General features: G+C 36.2%; 1 protein-coding gene across 1 annotated transcript in view; it reads left to right on the top strand.

The window, feature by feature from the left end:
* The window catches only part of SEMA3E (semaphorin 3E), a 272918-nt gene extending 249982 nt beyond the window's left edge, over positions 1–22936 (top strand). Inside the window, exons 14-17 of the mRNA XM_007108525.3 lie at positions 623–789; positions 5614–5681; positions 7187–7326; positions 22411–22936. Coding sequence (XP_007108587.1) covers positions 623–789; positions 5614–5681; positions 7187–7326; positions 22411–22863 — 828 coding nt within the window. The 3' untranslated portion in view covers positions 22864–22936. The remainder of the gene's footprint in view (positions 1–622; positions 790–5613; positions 5682–7186; positions 7327–22410) is intronic.
* The last annotated feature ends 205 nt before the right edge of the window (positions 22937–23141 follow it).

Consider the following 23141-nt stretch of genomic DNA (forward strand, 5'->3'; position numbering starts at 1 on the left):
ATAGGTAAGTCCCGGTGATATAATGTACAGCTTGGTGATTATAGTTAACAATACTGTATTGTGTATTTGAAAGCTGCTAAGAGAGTAGATCTTAAAAGTTTTCATCACAAAAAAAATTTGTAGATTTGTAGTGTGTGATGAGGGCGGTCAACTAGACTGATTGTGATCATTTCACAATATATACAAATATCGAATTATTATGTTTTACAGCTGAAACTAATATAATGTTATATGTCAGTTGTATCTCAATTAAAAATGCAAAAAAGACCATTTACTTTTCCAGTCTCCTACTGGACATTCCTATAGATCTTTTAAAAAGACCTACAATGTTAGATGAGGAAAGACTCTACTTAGATAATGAATAAAATAGTCAACTTCTTGAGATTTTTGTCAGCCTTGCTCTAGCAATTTTATTACTAATGCATCGAAGCCTGTAAAAGTATTTCAGATCTTGGAGAAAATGAAAGTATCAGTGTTCCATTATCTGTCTTGAGTAACTACATTCATTTAAGTGAGTATCCACAGAGGCGATTGTGTAGGAATGTGAAAATCCAGGTGTAAGAGCTCAGTGAGAATTCTGTCTATTTCTACTAGTGGCCTCTCTCTTCCTTGATGTCTGTAGCAACAGCTCTATATTGGATCTGCTTCTACCGTGGCCCAAGTCAGATTCCATCAGTGTGACATGTATGGAAGTGCTTGTGCAGACTGCTGCCTAGCTCGAGACCCTTACTGCGCCTGGGATGGCATATCCTGCTCCCGGTATTACCCAACAGGCACACATGCAAAACGGTGAGACAGAGTCTTCCATGGAATCTTTCCCTTATTTAGAGAAACAAACCTAACACTATATTCTTCTCTTTTTGTACCCATTCCATGAAAATAACCGTGGTTTTTTTTTGCTTGTTTGTTTCTTTTTAGTGATTTTCCATTTATTCCAAAGTAACTATTTTGTTGTTTTTATATTGGAGTATAGTTGATTTACAATGTTGTGTTTATTTCAGGTGTACAGCAACTTGATTCAGGTGTACATAGACTTTAGGTATATCTATTCTTTTTCAGATTCCTTTCCCATACAGGTTATTACAGAGTATTGAGTAGAGTTCCCTGTGCTATGCAGTAGGTCCTTGTTGATTATCTATTTTATATATAGTAATGTTTATACATTAATTCCAACCTCCTAATCATCATAGCCCTATTTTGTTCATAATATAAGTTGTGAAAACTCCACATTTTACTGAAAAATAACTCCCATTAATTATTGTGTAGAGACTGGGCTGAGCAGGCTGCTGGGGTTTTATTTTTCCTCCGGGTTTGAATCAACTCTTCCCTCTCCTGAAACTTTTGCTGCAAGACATGAAACCAGTTTAGATAAACGTAAAATGTGGAAATGGCTGGCCACCCCACACGTGAGGAATTCGAAGACTTAAAAGGAAGATAAATAAATAAATTCTAAAATACATCCTGCATTTGCCCTGTGTCCTCTCGACCAGCTGGTCTTCATTTATTTCATTTTGAAAGTGAATATTTTAACTCCTAGGCAAATGCATGACCTGTATAATTAATGAAATGTGTGATTTAATTCAACACAAATGAAAGGTACTTAAAGGCCTCCAAACTCTAATATCTACAATTCAGTGGGGTCATTGCCACTTGTTAGAGAAGGTAAATCCTGGGATTCTTTGAACAGGAGACCTTGAGGTACAGAAAGTATTTTAAAGAATAAGGATCTTCACTCAGGTCAGAAGAAATTGTGCATTCTTTGGGGAGAAAAATAAGGGAAAACATTTTTATTATAGAATAAGCAATTATCTTTTTCACTTGATAAAGTGACTAAAGATAATATAAAGCAAAAATATAGACTCATATACAGTTTCCCTACTGAAAAGCAACTCTTATTAATTTCATTTACTCTTGCTCTTTCACTTTGGCCTACTTTCCTTTAAACCTTTTTCAAAATCTAATTTAATCTAATTTAATACAGTTGTTATTTTTCTAAGTTTACATGTATAGTAGAATCTCATTTTTTTAAAAACTTAGTCACTAATTCAAATTTTTGTTAATTTGACCTAAGTTAAGTTAACATTCCATTGGATGTTTAAACATATACTAAGCAGATAGTAAAAAGATGCTTTGAGAGGACATTTGTGAACTAAATAATTTACCAACTGTATTAAAGAATTGAGTGAGTTAATTGATTTTGTACAAATGCTTATTGATATTTGAAAGCAATTCTTGAGGAATATAGCCATGTTATTAATTGAAAATATTGTTTTATGATTTATTCACTCATTAAACCAGTTTCTGTACTGTGTTCAAGGGGTATGAAGAAACAATCACAGCCCCCTGTCTGTAGGAAATCAGAACCTGAAGTGGAGAATGGAATTGTAAATAAGGATGATAGCTCACCACTGAGCACTTAATATGTGTAAGGTACTGGACTAAGTGCAATACACATAACACATTATTTAATTCTCAAAAGAACCCAACCTTTGAGCTCAGTCTTGAAGGCAGAGATATAAGGAGACTCCAGCTAAAGAGAATTAATTGTTTGTACAGAGGCACAGAATGTTCTGGGAAAGCCGTGTAGTTCCATAGGTTAGGAGTGAAGTGGTAGGATCTAAGGGCAGAAAGGTAGTTTTACCAAAAGTAACAATATTATTTATCCTATTGTTTTTAGCAACAATCAATATGTTTACAAGCCTTGCATCAAATACTTCCGAATAGCAAGGTTTTGTATTAGGCATGCAAGAGTGATGAAGAATTTTAACTGAGCGGTTTCCATAGCCAAGTATGTCTTGGTATACAGTGCATCTTGTAAGATTGTACATGCACAAGTTTGTAAGATAGTATTTAAAAGGGTGGACAAAAAGAGTTATTTAGAAAATGTTAAATGAATGGGCAAAATCACAGACAGGAAGGAGTGAGATGCTGGAGTCAGGAGCCATACTCATAAGTGAATTAGTTCAGTTCAGTGACATGTAATGCAGATCTTCCAGCAGCGTCACTCTTGTGAACCGTCACCCACCCCTGGAGGAGAACTTTTTGGATAAGTTCCAGGACATAAAGGGAAAATAGTTTGCTTTTATAGCAGATCATTTTTGTTTCAGATGTGACTAGCAGCAGAAATTGAAAACTGGTCATTAAAATAAATACTCTTCTGTTCACGGAGTGAAAATGAGTCAATTCACAATTCAAACCACTTGTTTAAAATAGTCTTCCAAAATACACTATAATTTCTAGAGCTAGGTCTCTTTCTTCCGCCTTGCTCTTGTATTCTGTCTATTTCCAGCATCCTCTTTAGAAGTTTCCAAGAGGCAAGAGATATAAGAAAAATGTGCTACTTTGAGAATAAACGACAACTTTGCTTAACCTTTCTAAAACTCCTGCTTTTAATACACTCTTTTTTATTTTTTGTTTTTGTTTGTTTGTTTGTTTGTTTTGGTTTTCTTTTTTTGCGGTACGTGGGCCTCTCACTGTTGTGGCCTCTCCCGCCGCGGAGCACAGGCTCTGGACGCGCAGGCTCAGCGGCCATGGCTCACGGGCCCAGCCGCTCTGAGGCATGTGGGATCTTCCCAGACCGGGGCACGAACCCGTGTCCCCTGCATCGGCAGGCAGACTCTCAACCACTGCGCCACCAGGGAATCCCTAATGCAGTCTTTTTTAAATGCTGAAGTAAAGAACAGCTATTTTAGGATAGTATAAAATGAACTGAAGCTTTGTTGGAGAATGTGATATCTTTCCTTTTAAATGCATGTTTCCAGTGATTTTAAACAAAATTTTTGTACACCTATTCACAATGCTTACCTAGTATTAGCTGATTGTAGTTCCCTTTATTCTCACATCATCTGTATAATAAATATGATACAATATCATTTCTGCAAAGTGGAACCTATTTCCCATTTCATTGATTTATTCCTGCTCCATTATTCATTATTGCTTAGCAGGCTTGGGATTCCCAATACCAAAGCAATACTCAATGAAGTGAGGAATTAACAACAGCCTTTTATTCTCATCTAGAGCTGCTATCAGTTGTATAATAGATGTTAACGCTAGTATAAAATAATATGGAGGCCTAAAACTTTTAAATTTTGCTCCTTACTCTTCTGTCAATGTTTATTTTTAGTTTCGCTCAGTAGAATGATCCATGTGGCAGTTTTAATCTTAACTTTCTAAAACCTCAGGTCTTTAGGTAAGGTTTGCTAATCAACAATCTATCTTTTTTTAAACATGCTTTTGCACACAGGTCATAATCCTAAAAATCGATTGGAAATATTCATCTCTCCTAGCTTTCAATATAGGGAAATACTTAAATGGTTTTTTAAGTATTGCGTTCTTAACTAGGATATGAACTCATGTGTGAGGAAGCACTCCACCTCTTGAAATAACGTTCCAGTATCACTATTTGGTGACCTTGAGGAAAACCTAGAATGAAAAAAAAAATTGAGACTGGAATTTAGGGATCAGTTAGCCCAACTTTATTTTACGAAGGAGGACACACAGAATCAGGAAAGGCAAGGGATATGTATAAGTTCATGCAGCACATGAATGGTGGAATTTTGGGATTTGAATCTGGTTCCCTTTTCCAAATTTTATCACTGCATATGGTTAAAGCATCTCTTTATCACTCTGGAAGTCTCACCCATTTCCCTCTGGGGTAAAACTCCTGTTTTGCCTTCTGGTTTTCCCTCAGTCTTGAAGATATGCCATGATTTAGAGAAGCAAGTAGTATTTTCTCCCTTTATTGTAATACTTCTGTTTTTATCTCCAATCTGAATTACTATGCTAAAGATCTTGATTTTAGCTTCCCAGTACTAATAATGATAATTTCCATTGTTTAATTCCTGAGAACAATGCTTACAAATTTGAAACATGGTATATATTCTAGAATTCTTTTTCCATGGATAAAGAATATTGTCATTTGTCAATTATATGTCTAAGCGAACTATAAAACATGAAAATATACTAGAAGCATATTTGCCTATTAGAGGCAAATTGAGGAGAAATACAATATTTCTTGAGTTCTACTATATGTAAGACATCCTGTTAAATAGGTAAATGCACCATCACAGTCAATAGAGGCATATACTTTCTAAACGTTATAACTGAATAAAAGTAAATTGAGTATATTATTAGTTTATTTTTATTAGCAATCATATTGATCATGATGGCTGTAGAACAAAATATTTGGATCCAAGTACCTTTACTTAATGCACTTTAATGTAGTTAGGAATTTTATGCATTTTTACTCACGTAGTCTGCTTCAAATCCCACTGTCTTTCTCTGCACACATTCTTTACCACCCAAGACACTCATTTTGAACTAGAAGACTACTTGTTTAACTAAATTCTTAATGAAATGTAAAGAGAACCTTCTTAAATTATAATCAAGCTCATGTGACGATTTAAAAAACAGTTTTCTGTAGATCTTATCCATTGAATAGCATTCAGTGGAAATATGGAAAACTATGAAACTTGGATTTTATCCTGGTTTTGTATGACTGATCAATTTTTTCAGTAGCAGAATACTACTTGAAACTTTAATGCTGTTGGCTATCTTTTAAAGTCTGGAAAATTGAAATCTGAACATCTCCTAAATGCATTTACTTACTTTCAGGCGGTTCCGCAGACAAGATGTTCGGCATGGAAATGCAGCTCAGCAGTGCTTTGGACAGCAGTTTGTCGGTAATCCATAGAAAACCGATTGCCGTGGGTTTCCTACAGTGTGCATTGAAGATAAACTGCCAACTTCTTAAACAGGGTCCTTGTTTTCTGTGTGATTGATACACACTAGAACAATGTTCCTGAAAGTATTCTGTTTTTCCATGTAGTTAAGATTTTGTGCATTTGATATATAATCTTTCCTAATTAGGAAAACATTTTATCTACCCACCAACCTTTACTGTTAGAATTCAAAAAGGGGACTCCTAGAACGAAACTGCTGCATACTTTAGGTGGCAGATGCCGTAGTGATTTGCAGGATGTATTTCACCAGTTCAACCCTGGGAATATCTTCACCGTGTTTTTATAACTTGCAGTAATTTTATCAAGAGTGATCTAACTTGAATCAAGTCACCTACTAAGCTTTGGATAGAATAAAGTGAAAAACTTCGACTCTTTCACTGGGTTTCTGATGAAAGGTGGTAGGTGGTCCAATGTGTAAAGGAAGAGAGAAAATTTCAGCTGTAGACAAATGTAAAGAAGTCAGACAAGACAGAAAAACACCGTCCTGACTCTTTACACCATGATGGTGGTTGGTGCACAGGCTGCGCTCACCAGGAAGCAGCAGGGGGAAGGGGCACCATGATTGGGAGACCAGAGATATTTATACACAGATCTAGAGATTGTGGTCCGGGATCAGTTTCCTAGACCCCAGGCTGATTCAGGATTTAATGCAAGATGTAAGCCTCTGAGAATATTAGCTAGAGAAAGGTGGCATTATAGTTTTAGGGAGATTTAGGGGTCAGTTTTGAATGCAAGGGGGACTCAGACAAAGAAAAAATATCCTGGGATCTAGTATTGAATTTGATCTTGATTAAAACAACAAAGAATAAATCCACTTGCTTTTATTCCAAACTGCAGTTAGGTATACTTGCCTCTATGCCCATTTGAGTTCAAGTTCAGTGAGAGCCTTTCTGGGCCAAAATACAGATTATAATCAAGAAGCTCTGGTTCACAAAGTCCTTAGTTCAGTTTCGTACTCTTTTCTTCCTTCAGGAGCCCCGTATCTGGATAAGTGCAGTCCATTGTCAAGATAACGCTCACACTTGTGTTTATGTAGTGCCATATCTCCTTGATTTCTGCTTTCTGCTTTTGGTTGTAATCATGAATTTTAGTTCTATGCCTTGCTTAATTGTTTGGTGCTCACCTTCTCTTGCCCGCTTTATCAGTGGATGTTGCCACTGATTTTCCATGAATTTAACACTGATGCACCTTCTTACTGATCTGTTACATCCTTTGGAACCAAACTCCCAGTTACTTCTTTCTGTCTCACTCCATAGCTTGCTGTGCCTTTTTCATGCCTAGATTTTGGTATGCTACTCTCCCTAAATAACTCCTGTATAGAAATTAACAATGAGTAATAAAAGTTATTCACTTTGCTATAGGGGTCTGAATAAAGAATCTTTTAAAAAATATTGTTTACCAGTAAAATCAAAGTCTCAAGGCTGATGTTAACATTTATGTTACAGGGGATGTTTTGGATAAGACTGAGGAGCGATTGGCCTATGGCATAGAGAACAACAGTACTTTGCTGGAATGTACCCCGCGATCTTTACAAGCAAAAGTTATCTGGTTTGTGCAGAAAGGACACGACACAAGAAAAGAGGAGGTAATTCATAGCTGCACATTCACACCGTGGTGTCTTGCATACAGTGTGCCATCAGTAAATAGATGATGCTTTATTTGGGTACTTAATAATTAAACAATCTATTGTGCTGTACCTGTCATTTTAAAAGTGGGGTTTTTTAAAATTATGTGTGATTTATATACATATAAATATATATGTATATATGTATAGGTATATGTATATATGTATATATAAAGGTTTTAAAATACATATACATGTAGATTTTTATATACATCTATATTTATAGACATATAAATAAATTATGTATGTATGTATAGATAAAATTTGGAACCTAGAATTAGATTTTAACTTAGGAGGTTTTTTCGGCTTCATGATTTTAGTGTCATGTTGTAAAATTATAGTCTCAAATTGTATCACCCAAGGCAATGTTTTAGAAAAACAGCGAAATTAAACACCATTATCACATATATCTTAGACACATGGATAATAGAATTGAAACAACAGTAGCAGCGACATTAAACCAGTTGTTGATAAAGCTATTAAATCATATGTGAGACATCAACTCAGGGGTTCCACTGTTGTCCAAAAAAAAAGGCATCAGCTCTTTTATCCTTCTAAGCAGGTTTAGTGGCGGAGATTATATTTCTATAATTATCTAACTAACGAGAGAGGAACGAGTTGGGCTGCTTTTACAGATGGAAGACTAGGCAGCATTTAAAGCACACATACAGAATAGTCTGGTGGCAAACACTGTAGAGATGCATGCGGGTCTAGGGACCTGGTTTTATGTAGGGAGGGGTCAAGGGTGTGAAGCAGATAAAGCTTAGGGAAGGCAGATAAAGCATTGTTGATGTGGGCGTTGAACTTAACTTTTACAAAAATGGAATTATAAAAATAGAAAATAGAAGAAAATTTGGTTATATTAAAGGGTGATAGACTTGGTGAATACTGGGGAAATCGGCCTTAGTAAAGAGAGGGGTACAAGTTGAATAAGGGGAAGAAATTCTAGAGACCTGCCTTAGGACACAGAGGACAGCTAATAGGTACTCATAAGATAGTGAGTCAGGAAAGTCTGTACCTCATTTTGACACTGGAGATGAAACCTTTGTCATCGGAAGTTTAAATGACTGATTCTACGTGTAGAGTACAATTACATTTTATGCCTTTTTTTTTAACCTAGCCTCTTGTGAAACTAAAAATGCAACATGTTTTTGGTCGAGAATCATAAAGTACATTCTGGGAGATGACTAAATTTCTATATCCCAGGTTCCTGGGATAGCTATTAGAGAGGAAGATGATACCTCAACTTAACAAAGGCTATTAGAGATAATATAGAAAGGCAATCAGGAGAGGAAAATTCTCCTAAATTTTCATGACATCATAACAATAAATACATGTCCAAAAAAGTTACAGTACATTGCACTGAAATAAATTATTGATTTAGTAACTGAAGTATTTTCCATTGCACAAATCTGAGATAAAACTGGTTTTTAAATTCCATTGTAACTGACTTGGCAGGAGAGGACCTGGGAATATTCTATAGTTCCTCTTCCAGTTGAATGGCTTCAGAAGACAGAGAAGTAATTCTTTCGTCAGTAGTTTTCTTCACTCAGTATGTTCTGTTTCTGATTTGGAACTCACTGTAATCTGCCTCATTTGGAAAACTACCAAATCACTTTGACATGCTGCATCCAGTAGTGTTCAATTTTAAGTTTCTTTATCATATTAATATAATCTACTTCTTTTTCCCCAAATTTTAGTCCCTATTTTCAACTACATTCAAATTTCCCTGGTATATTTACTGGAAATTTTGAGTTTACTCTATGCATGACAAGTTGTATCATAATCAGGTAGTGCTTGATTTCTATAGACATAACAATATATATTGATTTATTCACAATCTAAAACAAAACAAAACACACAGTTGCTGACTTCCTCAAAAGCTAAATGTGCATGCTGTGTACACAAAACAAAATGACTTTACGTGTGTATTCTTTCAGAGTTTCTTAGGGTCTGTTTAGAGTTTTTTTTAGCGTTTAGAGTTTGGACCATTTTTGCATTTATTGTAGTTACTATAAGACATATAAGATAATTTTATTATCAAATCTTGACCATTGCAAAGGATGTTTAAGTTCACCTAGTCCAATTCTTAACTCATTTGGGTGTGCTTTTTTAGAATATCCCTGACAATGGCCGTCAAGGCTCATCCTGGATGCTACAAGCCATGGTCAGACCATAGCCTTTCTGAAAAATTTTGATTGTCGTATCCTTTTATTGAACTGCTATTTTTGAGTCTGGAATCCACTTACAGATCCACCCTCAACTCTCCTGAGCTGTCCAGAAATCATGTATTCAGGTGGATGACATTTTTGCTCCAATTAATATGTAGAAATGCTCCATAACCAAATTTCTAGAAAGCTTTTAGCAATTCAGGTATCTGGTTTCTAAACTGGATCACTGCAATTCTCTCGAATATGCACTTATAGTTTCTTGCTTCCTTAAATAACACATATGAAATGTATGTACATTTTATTAATTCCAGAAATGTTTATGGAAAGCCTAATTTATAAGTAATTTATAAGTACTTCATAAGGGAGCATTTTCCCTTGGCTTGATGACCTGGTTAATTGTGGTGTGCAATGTGATTATGACATCCTGGGGGAGAAGCCTTCATAGAAGGGACTTGGGAGATGAGGCTGTTCTTTAATGTGCATCTGCTGTATACAGGAACTGGGGTAGGCGCCTTACCTTATTATTCTTGGATCTCCCAGCTGCACCTTAGGCATAAGAATCCTCATCTTACAAATGCAGAAACTAAAACTCAAAGAGGTAGAGCTCATAAAGTCAGTTACAGACCCAAGGTTTGAACTCAGGTATTTCTGCCTCCCAAGCTGAGCTGCTTCACATTTATTCATCAGCCAAGTAACTAGGAATTTGCTATCTGCGTTTTAAAAAATGTACCATTTTATTCTTAAAAATGTATTTATAGATGAGATCATTGAGACATAGAATGTTTAATCACTTTCCTGGTTACTCATAGCTAGTGAGGTAGATTCAAATCCAGGTCTCTTAGTTCTTTCTACTAAATCACACCATCTTCTGAAATCAGAATTCTAAATACAGTTTCACATGCTCTGGGACAAGCATGGGGCAAATGGAAAACTGTTCACTGCAGAAGTTCTGGAATTTGATTTCTGAAAAATGCTCCTGTTGTCAGATATATATATGTGTGTGTGTGTGTGTATATATATGTACATATATATGTATATATCTATATTTTTTTCCATCAGAGTTTAGTGGAGCATGCTGCTTCAGCTTTGTTGGCACTCTACCTCATTTTCTTGGGTTTTAACTAAAATAACACTTTATTAATTTATTTGAAACTTATTTAGTGAGCATCTATTATGTCCTGCTTTTGTAAAACTTGTACTCTGGAGAACAGAGAAAGATAGTAATAAAAATAATATGACTAAATAAGAACATTATTTAATGTATCAGATGATGGTAAGGAGAAAAATACAAGAGAGATTACTTGCAGGGAAAGGTTGCAATATTAAACGGGTGGTCATGGAAGGCCTTACTAAGAAGTTCACCAACAAAGTGACATTTGGAAATGACTTGACAGAGGTGAGGTAATACGCCATGTAACAGTGTTGGATAATGGCTTTCTGGACAGTGAGAACAGCAGGTGCAACAGCCCTGTTTCATCAGGAGGGCACCTGATATATTAGAACATCAGAGTGGAGGACAACGTGGCTGGAGGAGACAGAGCAATAGGGAAACTAATAAACTGAGTCAAAAAGTGAGGTAAAGGTCCAGCTCATGCAGGGATTTGTAGGCCCTTATAAAGGGCTTTAGTTTTTGCTCTGAATTAAATAGAAAGCCATTGGGTAGTTTTCAGGAGAGCTATGACATGATCAAAATTCGGTTTTAAAAAGATGACTTTGGTTATTGTATTCAGACTTTATTGTAGCACGTGGGTGTGGAGATAAAGGTAGAAGCAGGGATGATACGGACATACATCATTATGTTCAATGGCACAACATTAATTGTCAGTGTGCCCGTCCCCTACAAAGTCAAAGGATGGCCAAGTGGCCGCCTCATACACATAAGAGCAAGAGCTTCACATATATTCTTCAGTATTATTGAAAATTATGAAGGCTGTTTACTATATTTAATATCTCAGATGGAATGCATTTTCAACCTTCTGTTCTCCTCCCCAAGTGTCTAAAATTAGTGTTTTGAATTCAATAAATATTCATTCAGAGCGTACCTTAATAGGTGATGAACAAATCATAGCCTTAGCCTTTTCAAAGCCTATAGACTTACAGTGAATACAGTAATGTGAACAGACAGTTATAATATATTGCGTTCATTACAACGTAGTATGAAACCATGGGAAAAGAAAATTGTCTCCACCGACAGGTCAGGTGTGGACGTGGCACTGTGGACACTTAGGAAAAGATCCAAGGCAGAGGTGACATTTGAGCTGTGTTTTAATGGATAAATAGAAGCCAGCTAGCAGAAAGAGTGGTGTAATCATATGTGCTGGAGATGACAGACAATACGGTCAGTGTAGATCTGTGGAGGACATGAGGATGCAAAAATGAGTAGATCCACCAAGGAACCATTTCACTTTATCTATAAGCCAATGGGAATGCCTGAGACAAACTGTTTAGACACATTACTCTAGGAAACTGGCTTACCAGCTTGGAGGATAAGCAAGATGTCAAGGAGACCATTTAAGAAGGTATTTCAATGGTCAAATGAAAGAGTTTTGATCAAACTAAACAGTGGTAGTAGGAAGGGAGAAGACAGATTTTAATTTTTATGAGATAACATTGAGTGCATTTGATATTTGAGATAAAAGAGAAATGATCAAAAGTGATTCATATGTTCCCGGTTTGGGTGTTTGTGTGGTTGATGGTGCAGTGATGTGATTCCAAGAATACAGGGAGGAAAGGAAGAGTTTGATTTTGGCCATACTGAATTGGGGCTCCTGTAAAGCATGCGGACCGAGCTGTCCTTCTGGTATATGCATGCCTGGGAATATAAAGCCCAAAGGAAAGATTTGGAATGGCAAGAGATGTGTGAGAGACATTAGCAAAGAGGCGGTAAATTCATGGAGATAATAAAAGTAAGAATAATATAGCAAGCATCTATACTTAAATATGGCTTACTGTGTGCCAGGCACTGTCCTAAGAATGTTACCTATAGTAATACTTTTTTTTTTTTTTTTTTTTTTTTTTTGTGGTACGCGGGCCTCCCACTGTTGTGGCCTCTCCCGTTGCGGAGCACAGGCTCCGGACGCGCAGGCTCAGCGGCCATGGCTCACGGGCCCAGCCGCTCCGCGGCACGTGGGATCTTCCCAGACCGGGGCACGAACCCGTGTCTCCTGCATCAGCAGGCGGATTCTCAACCACTGCGCCACCAGGGAAGCCCTAGTAATACTTTTAATCATTGCAACAGCCTTATGAAATAGATAGAATTATTGTCCCCACTTTATAGATAAAGAAACTGAAGCACAGAGATTGAGTTACTTGCATAATATCACATAGCTTGTGAAATCAGTCTGAATTTGAGCCAGATATTCTGGTTTTAAACCTAGGCCCTTTGTTACACTGCATTGGTGCCTCTAACTGCCATAGCCTGCCTTGGAGGCTTGGAGTAAATAAAAAGCATTGTGAACTAAAGCTAGAAGCAAGGGGAAAATGCACATATAAGGAAAAAATAGGAGAAGAAAAAACTCTAAAAGATGAAGAGTAAAATCGTTAGAGAAACAAGTCATAATTATAGTTAACATTCATTTAGTGCTTACTGTGTGCCCTGTACTGTTCTAAGTGCTTCATGTGTAGTAACTTTTTTAAAATTTACAACATTTCTCTGTGGTCGTTAGTATTACTATGTGCATTACAGAGATAAAATTAAGTAACTGATGCAAAGTACACAAATGGTAAGTACCACTAGAGTAGTATAGCTTGAGGAAGTAGAGATGGTGCAGTTGGAGATGTGGTATAGTAGAACTCACAGAAAAGGAATTGGATAAGGACAAAGTAACAAACAGCACCCGTTGAAAAATTCAGGAAATAAGTGCCCAGGCTCTAGTGAGAACGTTCAGTAGACTGGTTAAGCCAGGAGCCATCTAGCAACAGGTGAAGTGACGCTGATACACAGGGCTGTGTAGGATTAGAAACAGTTCGTATAGTGTTCTCGACCTAAAGGTTTAGGTGAGAAGTTTGAGAGAGGTCAACAATAGGAGATGAGAGTTGAAAGAACTTCTGCTTTGCTTTTTCGGCTTAAGAAAAACAGTGACTTGGTCATGTTTTAGAGGTTGAAGGGAAGTAGCCATGAAGAAGAAAATGTGCAGTTAATTGATGAAGCAAGATGAAGAGTATGGGAGAGAATATCATTACAGAAGTGACAGGGTGGATTCTAAGAAGGAAGAGGAAGAACCCTCATTCTCTGAACTGAGGAGAAAAGAAAAGAAAGATTTTATGTGTGTGGATAAGTGTAACTTCATTTACAGAATCCTAGTTTAGCTGTTCCATAGGCCTTCTATAATTGTTTAAATTAGGTGGCCGTATATATTTCTACATATAATTTTAATTTGGGATACAGCTCAAAATCTTCCTTTTATGAAGGAGGTATAAAGTATGTTTGTGTGATTGCAAAGGACAAAACTGTTAGAAACACAACTAAAACACCCCAAAATGATATACCCTAGTTTATGAAGTCTCAATTTCTGCAGTTTGATGTATTTGAATTTACAAGCCTCCAAAATAATTGCAAAAATTTAATCCTGAGTAACATCCCAAAGGAAAGGCATCCACACTTGTTAAGGCATGTGATTGGAAAATTGCATTATTTCTCTATGTATTTCTCTTTCTCTAAAATGCATGAGCACTGTATTTTAAAACTAAGTAATTGAGGAACTACCCTGGCAGTCCAGTGGTTAAGACTGCCTTCCAATGCAGGGGGTACGGGTTCAATCACTGGGCAGGGAGCTAAGATCCCACATGCCAGGGCCAAAAAACCAAAACGTAAAATAGAAGCAATTTTGTAACAAATTCAATAAAGACTTTAAAAATGGTCCACATCAAAAAAAAATGTTTAAAAAAATTTTTTTAATGAAATAAAACTAAGTAATTGAGGAAAAATTGAAATATGCATTGATTTGCTTAGATTTAAATATTTATTAGTTCACTGTGTGTAATTTTCACTTATATATATTATCATGACAAAGAAAGCCATAGTTTCTTCAAGCTACTCAGATTAGTGTAACTGCTCACGTTAGTATGATCCTCATTTTGAATGTTTTAAGTTTGGAGTATATTATTTTTAACCTGAAAATAGAATAGTCTTTGGAACCTTGACAATAATTTAAAACAGAAGTTGGCAAAGTACAACCTGCGGGCCAAATCTGGCCCTCAGCCTTGTTTATAAATAAAATTTTATTTGAAAACTGCCACGCTCATTTGTTTACCTGGTGTCTATGACTGTTTTCATGCTATAACTGCAAAGTTGAGTAGTTATAACAGAGACCATATGACATATGAAGCCCCAAATCTTTACTTTATAGCCCTTTACAGGAAATGTGTTGACCTCTGATTAAAGAGCTCAAAATGAAAACGTATACAAGTAAAGTCTTTATTAAGTACCTCTGTACTTTGGACAAAATATCTTTTCATGAGAAACCAAGCCCTCATTTTGTGCTGAGCACTATAATTCCATTGGAATGAGTTTTCAACAAAACCAAACAAAATGAATATTTTCTTGGAATGTATTCTTTTGGATTTTATTCTTTACTGACAAAACCAATGTGCATCCCAAAGACACTGTAAACAAGGTTGGCTTCTAGGAAGGAGTTCATAAATCCCCAGTGGGGAAGTTTCAGAGCAATCCCAAAATACGTAAAATATTCTTCATGCCCATGCCGAAGTGGTATAAGGCAGGCCAGTAAGCTGCTGGTCTATAAGACCATCATCATAATTTATCCCTTGGTAAGCATGGAAGATTTATTTCCCCCTTGATCTTTGTTGATCCTTTCCATTGGGGATTCTCTACTTAAGGGAAACTATTTTTGTGTGTTTGTGTCTTAAAAATAAAGTATCAATTTTATGTACTGTATAGACTGCTTAAATAATGCTCAAATGTGCATGTTTATTATAGAAAATTCAAGAGAGGATGTAAGTTGACAGCAAAACTCCAAACTTCAACTTCAATTTGACTTTACTCTCTCAATTCTTTTTTTTTTTTTTTTTTTTTTTTTGCGGTACACGGGCCTCACTGCTGTGGCCTCTCCCATTGAGGAGCGCAGGCTCAGCGGCCAGGCGCTCCGCGGCATGTGTGATCTTCCCAGACCGTGGCACGAACCCACGTCCCCTGCATCGGCAGGCGGACTCTCAACCACTGTGCCACCAGGGAAGCCCTCTTTTTAAACTCTATACCAAAAATTTGTCACTTCTTAACTTCGTCTTCAGACCACCTACTGAGTAGGATAAATTCATCAGAGTTATTTAAATATTGTTGAGAAATCTAAGAGGCATAGTTAACTTATCAGTCAGCAGTTCCTTTCAGATAACTTAGAGTTCATTGCATCTATGCTAAATTTGTACAGTCTCCATGAAAGCGTAATTTTATTGATGATTCAATGCATTATGGAGACAGCTTCTCTTGTAAAAACAAAAGAAAGAAAAGTGGAGTACACAAATTACATCTTTTAATGTTGCAGTTGCATTATGTAATCAAAACTCAGAAACTTTTGAAGCAAAATCTTATCTTCATTGTACCATCTTGTTTGCTAGATGACTCATATTTTCTTGACCTTCCCCAGTGCTAGCTAATCCATGACAGGGATCAGTGACAGGCCTAAGTTTACATTTCTGTCTTTATTTACATGTTTTGAAAGCATCAGATTTGTTTCACGTGAATATTATTTGTTTTTCTTGTTATCATAACATTAAAGTATGTGAACTCTTTGCCTCGTTTGAAACATCTGTTTAGTAGTTTTGATGTTTCTACTTCAGTCTGTTAAAAAATGTTCTCATTTTTTCTAAACTAACAACTATTTACAGGTAAATATTCAAAACCTACATTTTTGAACCTTGACAAGCATGTTTTTATAATGTCGTATTCCCTGTATTTTAGTTCTGGAGTAATTAGCAATATAGCTTATTAATTTCATTTTTTCCATTGCAATGGCAAAGACAGTTTCTATTGTATGAAGGGAAAATATAAAGCAGCTATGTGATCATAAGAATGGATCTAGAGTTTCAGGTAGAACTCTCTTCTGTTAATTTTCCAAGAGAATGCTGAACACCTTTGAAAATTAAACATATATCTTTCTAGAGCTATGGAATCAGATCCCGATCTGTTTAATCCCACTGAGACCAGTCTGACTCTGGACATCTGATTAAACAAAGTAACATGGTAATGCAGAAAGTAACTTTAAAAGTATATTTTAGAGACACTTGGATCTCAGAATTTATCATACTTTCCTCTTTCCTTTGGTCACTAGGAAATTTAGTTTTGAATTTATACTCCAATTAGAGTAGCTGTTCAGTGCCTTATGGTTTGCAGTTTTGTGTTCAAACATTATCTTTACTTTCATCCTCTGTCCTCTTATTCCCTTCTTCCTGATCATCCTGATATTCTGATATTCTTTTTTTTTTTTTAATTTTATTTATTTGGCTGCATCAGGTCCTAGTCACGGCACGCGGGATCCTTCGCTGTGGCGCATGGGCTCTTTGTTGCGGTGAGCGGACTTCTCTAGTTGTGGCATGTGGGCTTCTTTCTAGTTGTGGCTTGCAGGCTCCAGAGCGCGTGGGCTCAGTAGTTGCAGCACGCAGGCTCTCTAATTGTGGCACGCAGGCTCTAGAGCACTCGGGCTCAGTGGTTGCAGCGCATGGGCTTAGTTGCCCCACAGCATGTGGGATCTTAGTTCCCTGACCAGGGATAGAACGCACATCCCCTGCATTGGAACGTGGATTCTTAACCACTGGACCACCAGGGAAGTCCCCTGATATTCTTATCTATAGAAATTTTCAACAAAACATTACTTTTAAACTGCTGTTTGCTTATTTTCAAACAGTATTTCTAAAAGTATATATAGTATACTAGAGGATGAACAGATGTTACAGACAATTTAGTTTATTGTTTGCCAGACCAGGATGATCATTACAAACATTTGAAGTTTTTGTTGGTTTGTTCTGCTTTTTGGTTCTTATTTTTTACTTCAGTTGCATAATTTAATCATACTGCTTAGTTTATGGCACATTGTCATGATCATTCCACACAAATGTCGTCTCTTGTTTGACTTTATTTTTCCTAGACCAACTTCCTCCATTTTCATCCTTGCTTCCCCATGTACATCCACTGTAATGATTGGGATAAGTCCAATACTACATTTGTATATTGAACAAGTATGTAACATTTTTACTGTACGTGAGCTGAGAAAATAAATGTATTGTGTTATAACTCTTATTCTGCTTCTACTTTTTTTTTTTTTTTTTTTTTTTTTTTCCGGTACGTGGGCCTCTCACTGCTGTGGCCTCTCCCGTCGGCCATGGCTCACGGGCCCAGCCGCTCCGCGGCATGTGGGATCCTCCCGGACCGGGACACGAACCCGCGTCCCCTGCATCGGCAGGCGAACTCTCAACCACTGCACCACCAGGGAAGCCCTGCTTCTACTTTTTAAAACTCAGCACTATGTTTGTATGGTTTATCACTGTTGCTGTGTGTGTCTCTGTTTCATTGTTTCTGAAGGCTGCTTATCCCATGGCGTGTATTCATTGCTCCTAATTGATCCATTCCCCTACGAGTGGACCAAGAGTGTTGTTAATTCTCACTACCATATCTTTAATGATCATCTCTGCAGGTAACCCCTTATATATCTGAGTGAAAATTTCTAAATTATTATCTGTCAACATCTTTTATTTCTATAACTATTGCCAGCTTGCTTTGCAGAATTTCTGCACCATCTGCACTCTCAAAGCAGTTCATGTGGGTTCCCATTTCCCTATATCCTCACCTATATTTGGTATTTTCTATTTTTTGCCTTTCTTCTGGGTATAATGTAGTATTTCGTTTAAATTTGCATTCCTAAAATTACTAGTAAGGTAATACTTATTAAACATTTGGGTTTCTCCTCTGAATTGCCTATTTATATGCTTTTTCCATTCCATCTTTTATTTCTCTTTGTTGACTTTCAAGAATTCTTTGCATCTTCTGTGTACATTAATCCATTCTTGAATATAAATATTCCAAACTTGTTTGATATAGTTGATATTTTGAATACATTTTTCAAAGTGTAGGGTTCTTATTTTTGATAACTTTCTTCCCAGCATCTTCTTGTGTTAGATTTAAGTTTTCTCCAGTTGGATCTTTAATCTGAAGTAAATACAACTTTACTTGTTCTCTGTATAGTGTGGTAGGTTTCCCCAAATGAGCTATTAAGTAATTCATCCTGTCTCTCTTGGGGAATCATCTCTGTCATATAGCAAGTTCACATTGGAAAGTGTTTTTAATAAAAGGAACATTTTATTTTTATACTGTAATATATGATACATTTTCTGTAAGTCAAACAAATTTTCTTTTATTGAAAGAGGCCAGATAAACAAACAAATATATAAAATTGTTGGTCTTTATTTCTTTACTAAAACTGATTTCGTTGTTAAATATATTCTGAACTAACCAATTCAAGGCCTGTGTCTGTCCATTTCCTATAAAAAGTGTGGAACCATATCATATGGAGATACACATGGAAATCACTGCTTCCTCCTGACTAGCTACCAGATGTGCAGGGTTCTTTGTTCAATTACTTTTTTTATTTGACATTATGAAACATACTGAATCAATCTTTATAGCTAAGAATATTAAAACCATTTTCAGTAAGAAATGTTGTGTTTTTATACGTTGCCTATAAGAATATTTGATAAAATGATGTATTATGTACCATCTTCTTGACCAAGGAAATCTGGTCTGCAGACAGAACAGCTGGATGAAAACAATTCTGTAATAAAGATTTGATGTTGAAGGCATCCATGTTAACAAAAGTGGAAAGATTAAATCGTGGAAAGACTTCAAATACAAATTTCTAAGTCATGTTTTATTTTTAGGCATTCATAGGCCATGGAAGATATATTTAACTTTCAAAGCAGTTTAACCTTCATAGTGTACAGCTGTCCAGACTCAAGAGTTAAAACATCTTTTCCTGAATTTATGATTCACTGTAACCAGGAGGGGAGACCAAAATTCCAAGACAGGCACTGTCTGTAACATGCAAATAAATGATGTAGGACAATTCCCATTGTAATTGTTGTGCTTCCACATTTTTGAACCAGTCTGGACTTTATCTATACACAGTGCAGTTTCTCAAACTTGGGTTTCTGATTATGAAAGAAACACCTGCCTTTTATACCAGACTTGGAAACAAAAAACAAGAAAGTATTTCTCATCCAGTGATGAAAGTTTGTATTTATTTCTATTTTTGCTTTTTGTTTTATTTCAAAACACTTTCATAGACTGCTTGCTCTATGACAGAAACTAGGCTAGATGACTTTCGTGTTTTCTCATGTATTATTCACTCTCACAGGAGGTGTAGTAGGGAGAGATCAGAGGATCATATTCATGATGATGTTTGTATGCAGATTCTTTTCAGGGGAAGACAGTATCCTGGAACTGTTTTTTCTGTGTATCTGTGGAGCACAGACCTCCTCTTTCATTCTTGAAATCATGCTTGTTTCCTTTCTATCCAAGTCATTATTGAACTTACCTAGAAAAAGTGAATAACTTTTGGATGTATCTTTACTGGTATACCCCATTGTTTTGCATGTTTGTGCACTATGAACTAATTAGTATGTTCTCGTTTTTCAGTGTGTTCTGAGCACTCACTGTGGAATATTCAGAATGATTAGGAGATAGGCCTTTGCCATTATGAAACTTAGTATATGGTTCAAGAGATAAAAATTGTATAGAAAAATAATTTGAAGAGGAATAAAAATACCAACTTATATACTACAGATGTGAATGCTATTGAGTTACAAAAAGAAACAAAAGATTTTTGTGGGCTGTAAAGAAAGTATTCATTTAAGAAGGGAAAATGTAAGCCTAGAAGGAATTTTTTTAAGTAATGGATGGGTGGAGTTCCCAACAACAGAAAGGAGTTCAACTAATGGAAAGAAAGACTAAGACCAGAATAAGACCTGGAAGTGTGAAATAAGGGGAGAGTTCAGGGGCCAAGAGCAGCGGCAGTTGTGAGGAGGAAGGTTTGATTCTAGTATTGTATAGGTTCCCCCCACCACCTGCCCTTAAAAGTAAAACATTTTCTTGGGCTGCCATCATAACTTAGAATGTTTATTAAATATTCACAAGACTGAAACAAGAAATGCATTCTTTATGCTCATAGCTTTTTTTCAAATATAGAATGAAAATAAATTTACAAATAAAATATAAATAAATATATGCATCCTTTAAATGTTTATTTAATGTGATGACTTTTTTTCGCTGAAATAAGGTATCTCCATGAACATATTTTGGAATACAGACTACCACATATGTGTGTGTATGTGTGTGTGTAAAACATCTATCCACAGCACCTTGTGCCATATGATGACTCAATCCCCCCACACGTTGTTCAAGTGACTTCAAAACTTTTTATGTACATTAGTATGTAGGGATGTTGTTTGGTTTTCATATGGCTGGAATGTATCATTAACATATTAAATTTACCTTTGTTCTCAGCAGCTGGAAACTAGTCAAGCTTTAAAAATGGTTCAGAATAAACACAAACACTCATAATGAGGCTGATCTTCCACAGGATCCCAAATAAAGTTTATTAACTTATATTGATTATCATGAAAGTAAACACATTAAGAAATCCTTCTAGAAAATTCATTCATCTCCAGAAGTGTTCCTCTTCCACCAACCCTAGTGAGAAACACCACATTAAGCTGCTTTGGGGTAGACAATCAGAAAGGCAGAATCTGGTTCATTGAGCAATTCTTACCTGCTCAGAGGAGCAATAGAGTCTGAATAAGTTCTCAGTCAGGAGCATGGCAAAAGGGAGTGGACTTTGAAGAGTAAAATAGTTACCCATATGTTGACATAAAGGAGAAAGATACCAGGTAAAAGAAAACTTATTACAGGACTTCCGTTAAGCATTTGCAGGTAATGTTGCAGGCTGGGGTGTACAAAGGTTAACAGGTGAAATGACGGTATTAAGGGAAGGAGGATACTTTGACATTGGGTGTGAAGGAAGCCTGAAGAAATGACATTTAGTTCAGCCTTTCGGGATGAGAAGGAGCCGGCCGTATGGGAGTCCCTCTAGGTCCTGAAACAGAATCAAGTTGGGCGTGAAAGCAGGAACAGAAAGAAGAAGGATTTGGGGGAGACTGCCATGAGATAAGTTCAAAGAAATGGTCATGAAATAAGTAGCAAAAAATAGTGAAATGGAGTGGATGGATTTTTTTTTTTTTTTTTTTTGGTAAGGAGAGAGAATATAGGTATCCCAGCTCTCTCAACACAGGTCCTTGTAGGTACTTTGATCATTATGATCTGGGAAACATAAGAACCCCTGAACTAATAATGTGAGAAATGGCATTTGTTCTGGCATTACAAAAGAAATTAAATTTGACAAATCTTCATTTCACTCAAACTTTGAGTGCTATGCTGAACTGGGAGAAAGCTCTCTCAGTTTGCTCTTAACAATACTGATGTAAATGGACCTCAAAGTCATTGATATGAAGTGATCTCAACATAAATAAATTCAGGACACACACACACACACACCTGATGTAATTACTTACCTCTTTCTCATATTTATATTATATTTATATATAGTATAACAATATAAATATAGTATAAAAGAAATATATGTATTAAAATATGAATGTATAAATAAAATACATAATTTTTATATATTTATATAAATATAGTTAATATACTCATATAATAGGTATATAATATATATAATTATATATATGATTTTTAGGGTTTCATTATACGATAACAAAAATGAAAAAATTCTAGAGAGTGGAAAGGGTTATAGGTTGGCGTTCTTTTGTCCTGGCTAATACTTCAGTGCCATTGATTTTCTGGTTCTTGCAGGTGAAGACAGATGACAGAATGGTTAAGATGGACCTCGGTTTACTCTTCCTAAGCGTACGCAAAGTGGATGCTGGGACCTATTTTTGCCAGACAGTAGAACATAGTTTTGTCCATACAATCCGTAAAATCACCCTGGAGGTTGTGGAAGAGGAGAGAGTGGAGGAAATGTTTAACAAAGACTACGAAGAGGACGCACCTCACAAGATGCCTTGTCCTGCTCAGAGCAGCCTCCCACATGGAACAAAACCCTGGTACAAGGAATTCTTGCAGCTGATTGGTTATAGCAACTTCCAGAGAGTAGAAGAATACTGTGAAAAGGTATGGTGCACGGATAAAAAGAGAAAAAAGCTTAAAATGTCCCCTTCCAAGTGGAAGTATGCCAACCCACAGGAAAAGAAGCTCCGTCCCAAAGCCGAGCACTATCGCCTACCTAGGCATGTGCTGGACTCCTGATGGGGCGAAACCATCTACTGGCTTCTGAAGAATTTATATTTAGAAACTAAAAAAAAAAGAGAAAGAGAAACCATCCACCTTCTTTGCATTACTTAAAAGAGATTTCTGTAATACAGAAAGGACTATAAAGGTGTTATGATAAATTATTCTATATACTCATTTGACTGGTTGAATCTTAACATAAAATTAACTAATTTTTTAAAAACAATGTATTGCTTGATGATTTCACATTATATTTATCAAAAGGTGACCATAGCTGTAGCTTTGAGTACTTGGCT

Source organism: Physeter macrocephalus, chromosome 5 (genome assembly GCF_002837175.3).
Source record: "Physeter macrocephalus isolate SW-GA chromosome 5, ASM283717v5, whole genome shotgun sequence".
In the NCBI taxonomy this organism is placed as follows: Eukaryota; Metazoa; Chordata; class Mammalia; order Artiodactyla; family Physeteridae; genus Physeter; species Physeter macrocephalus.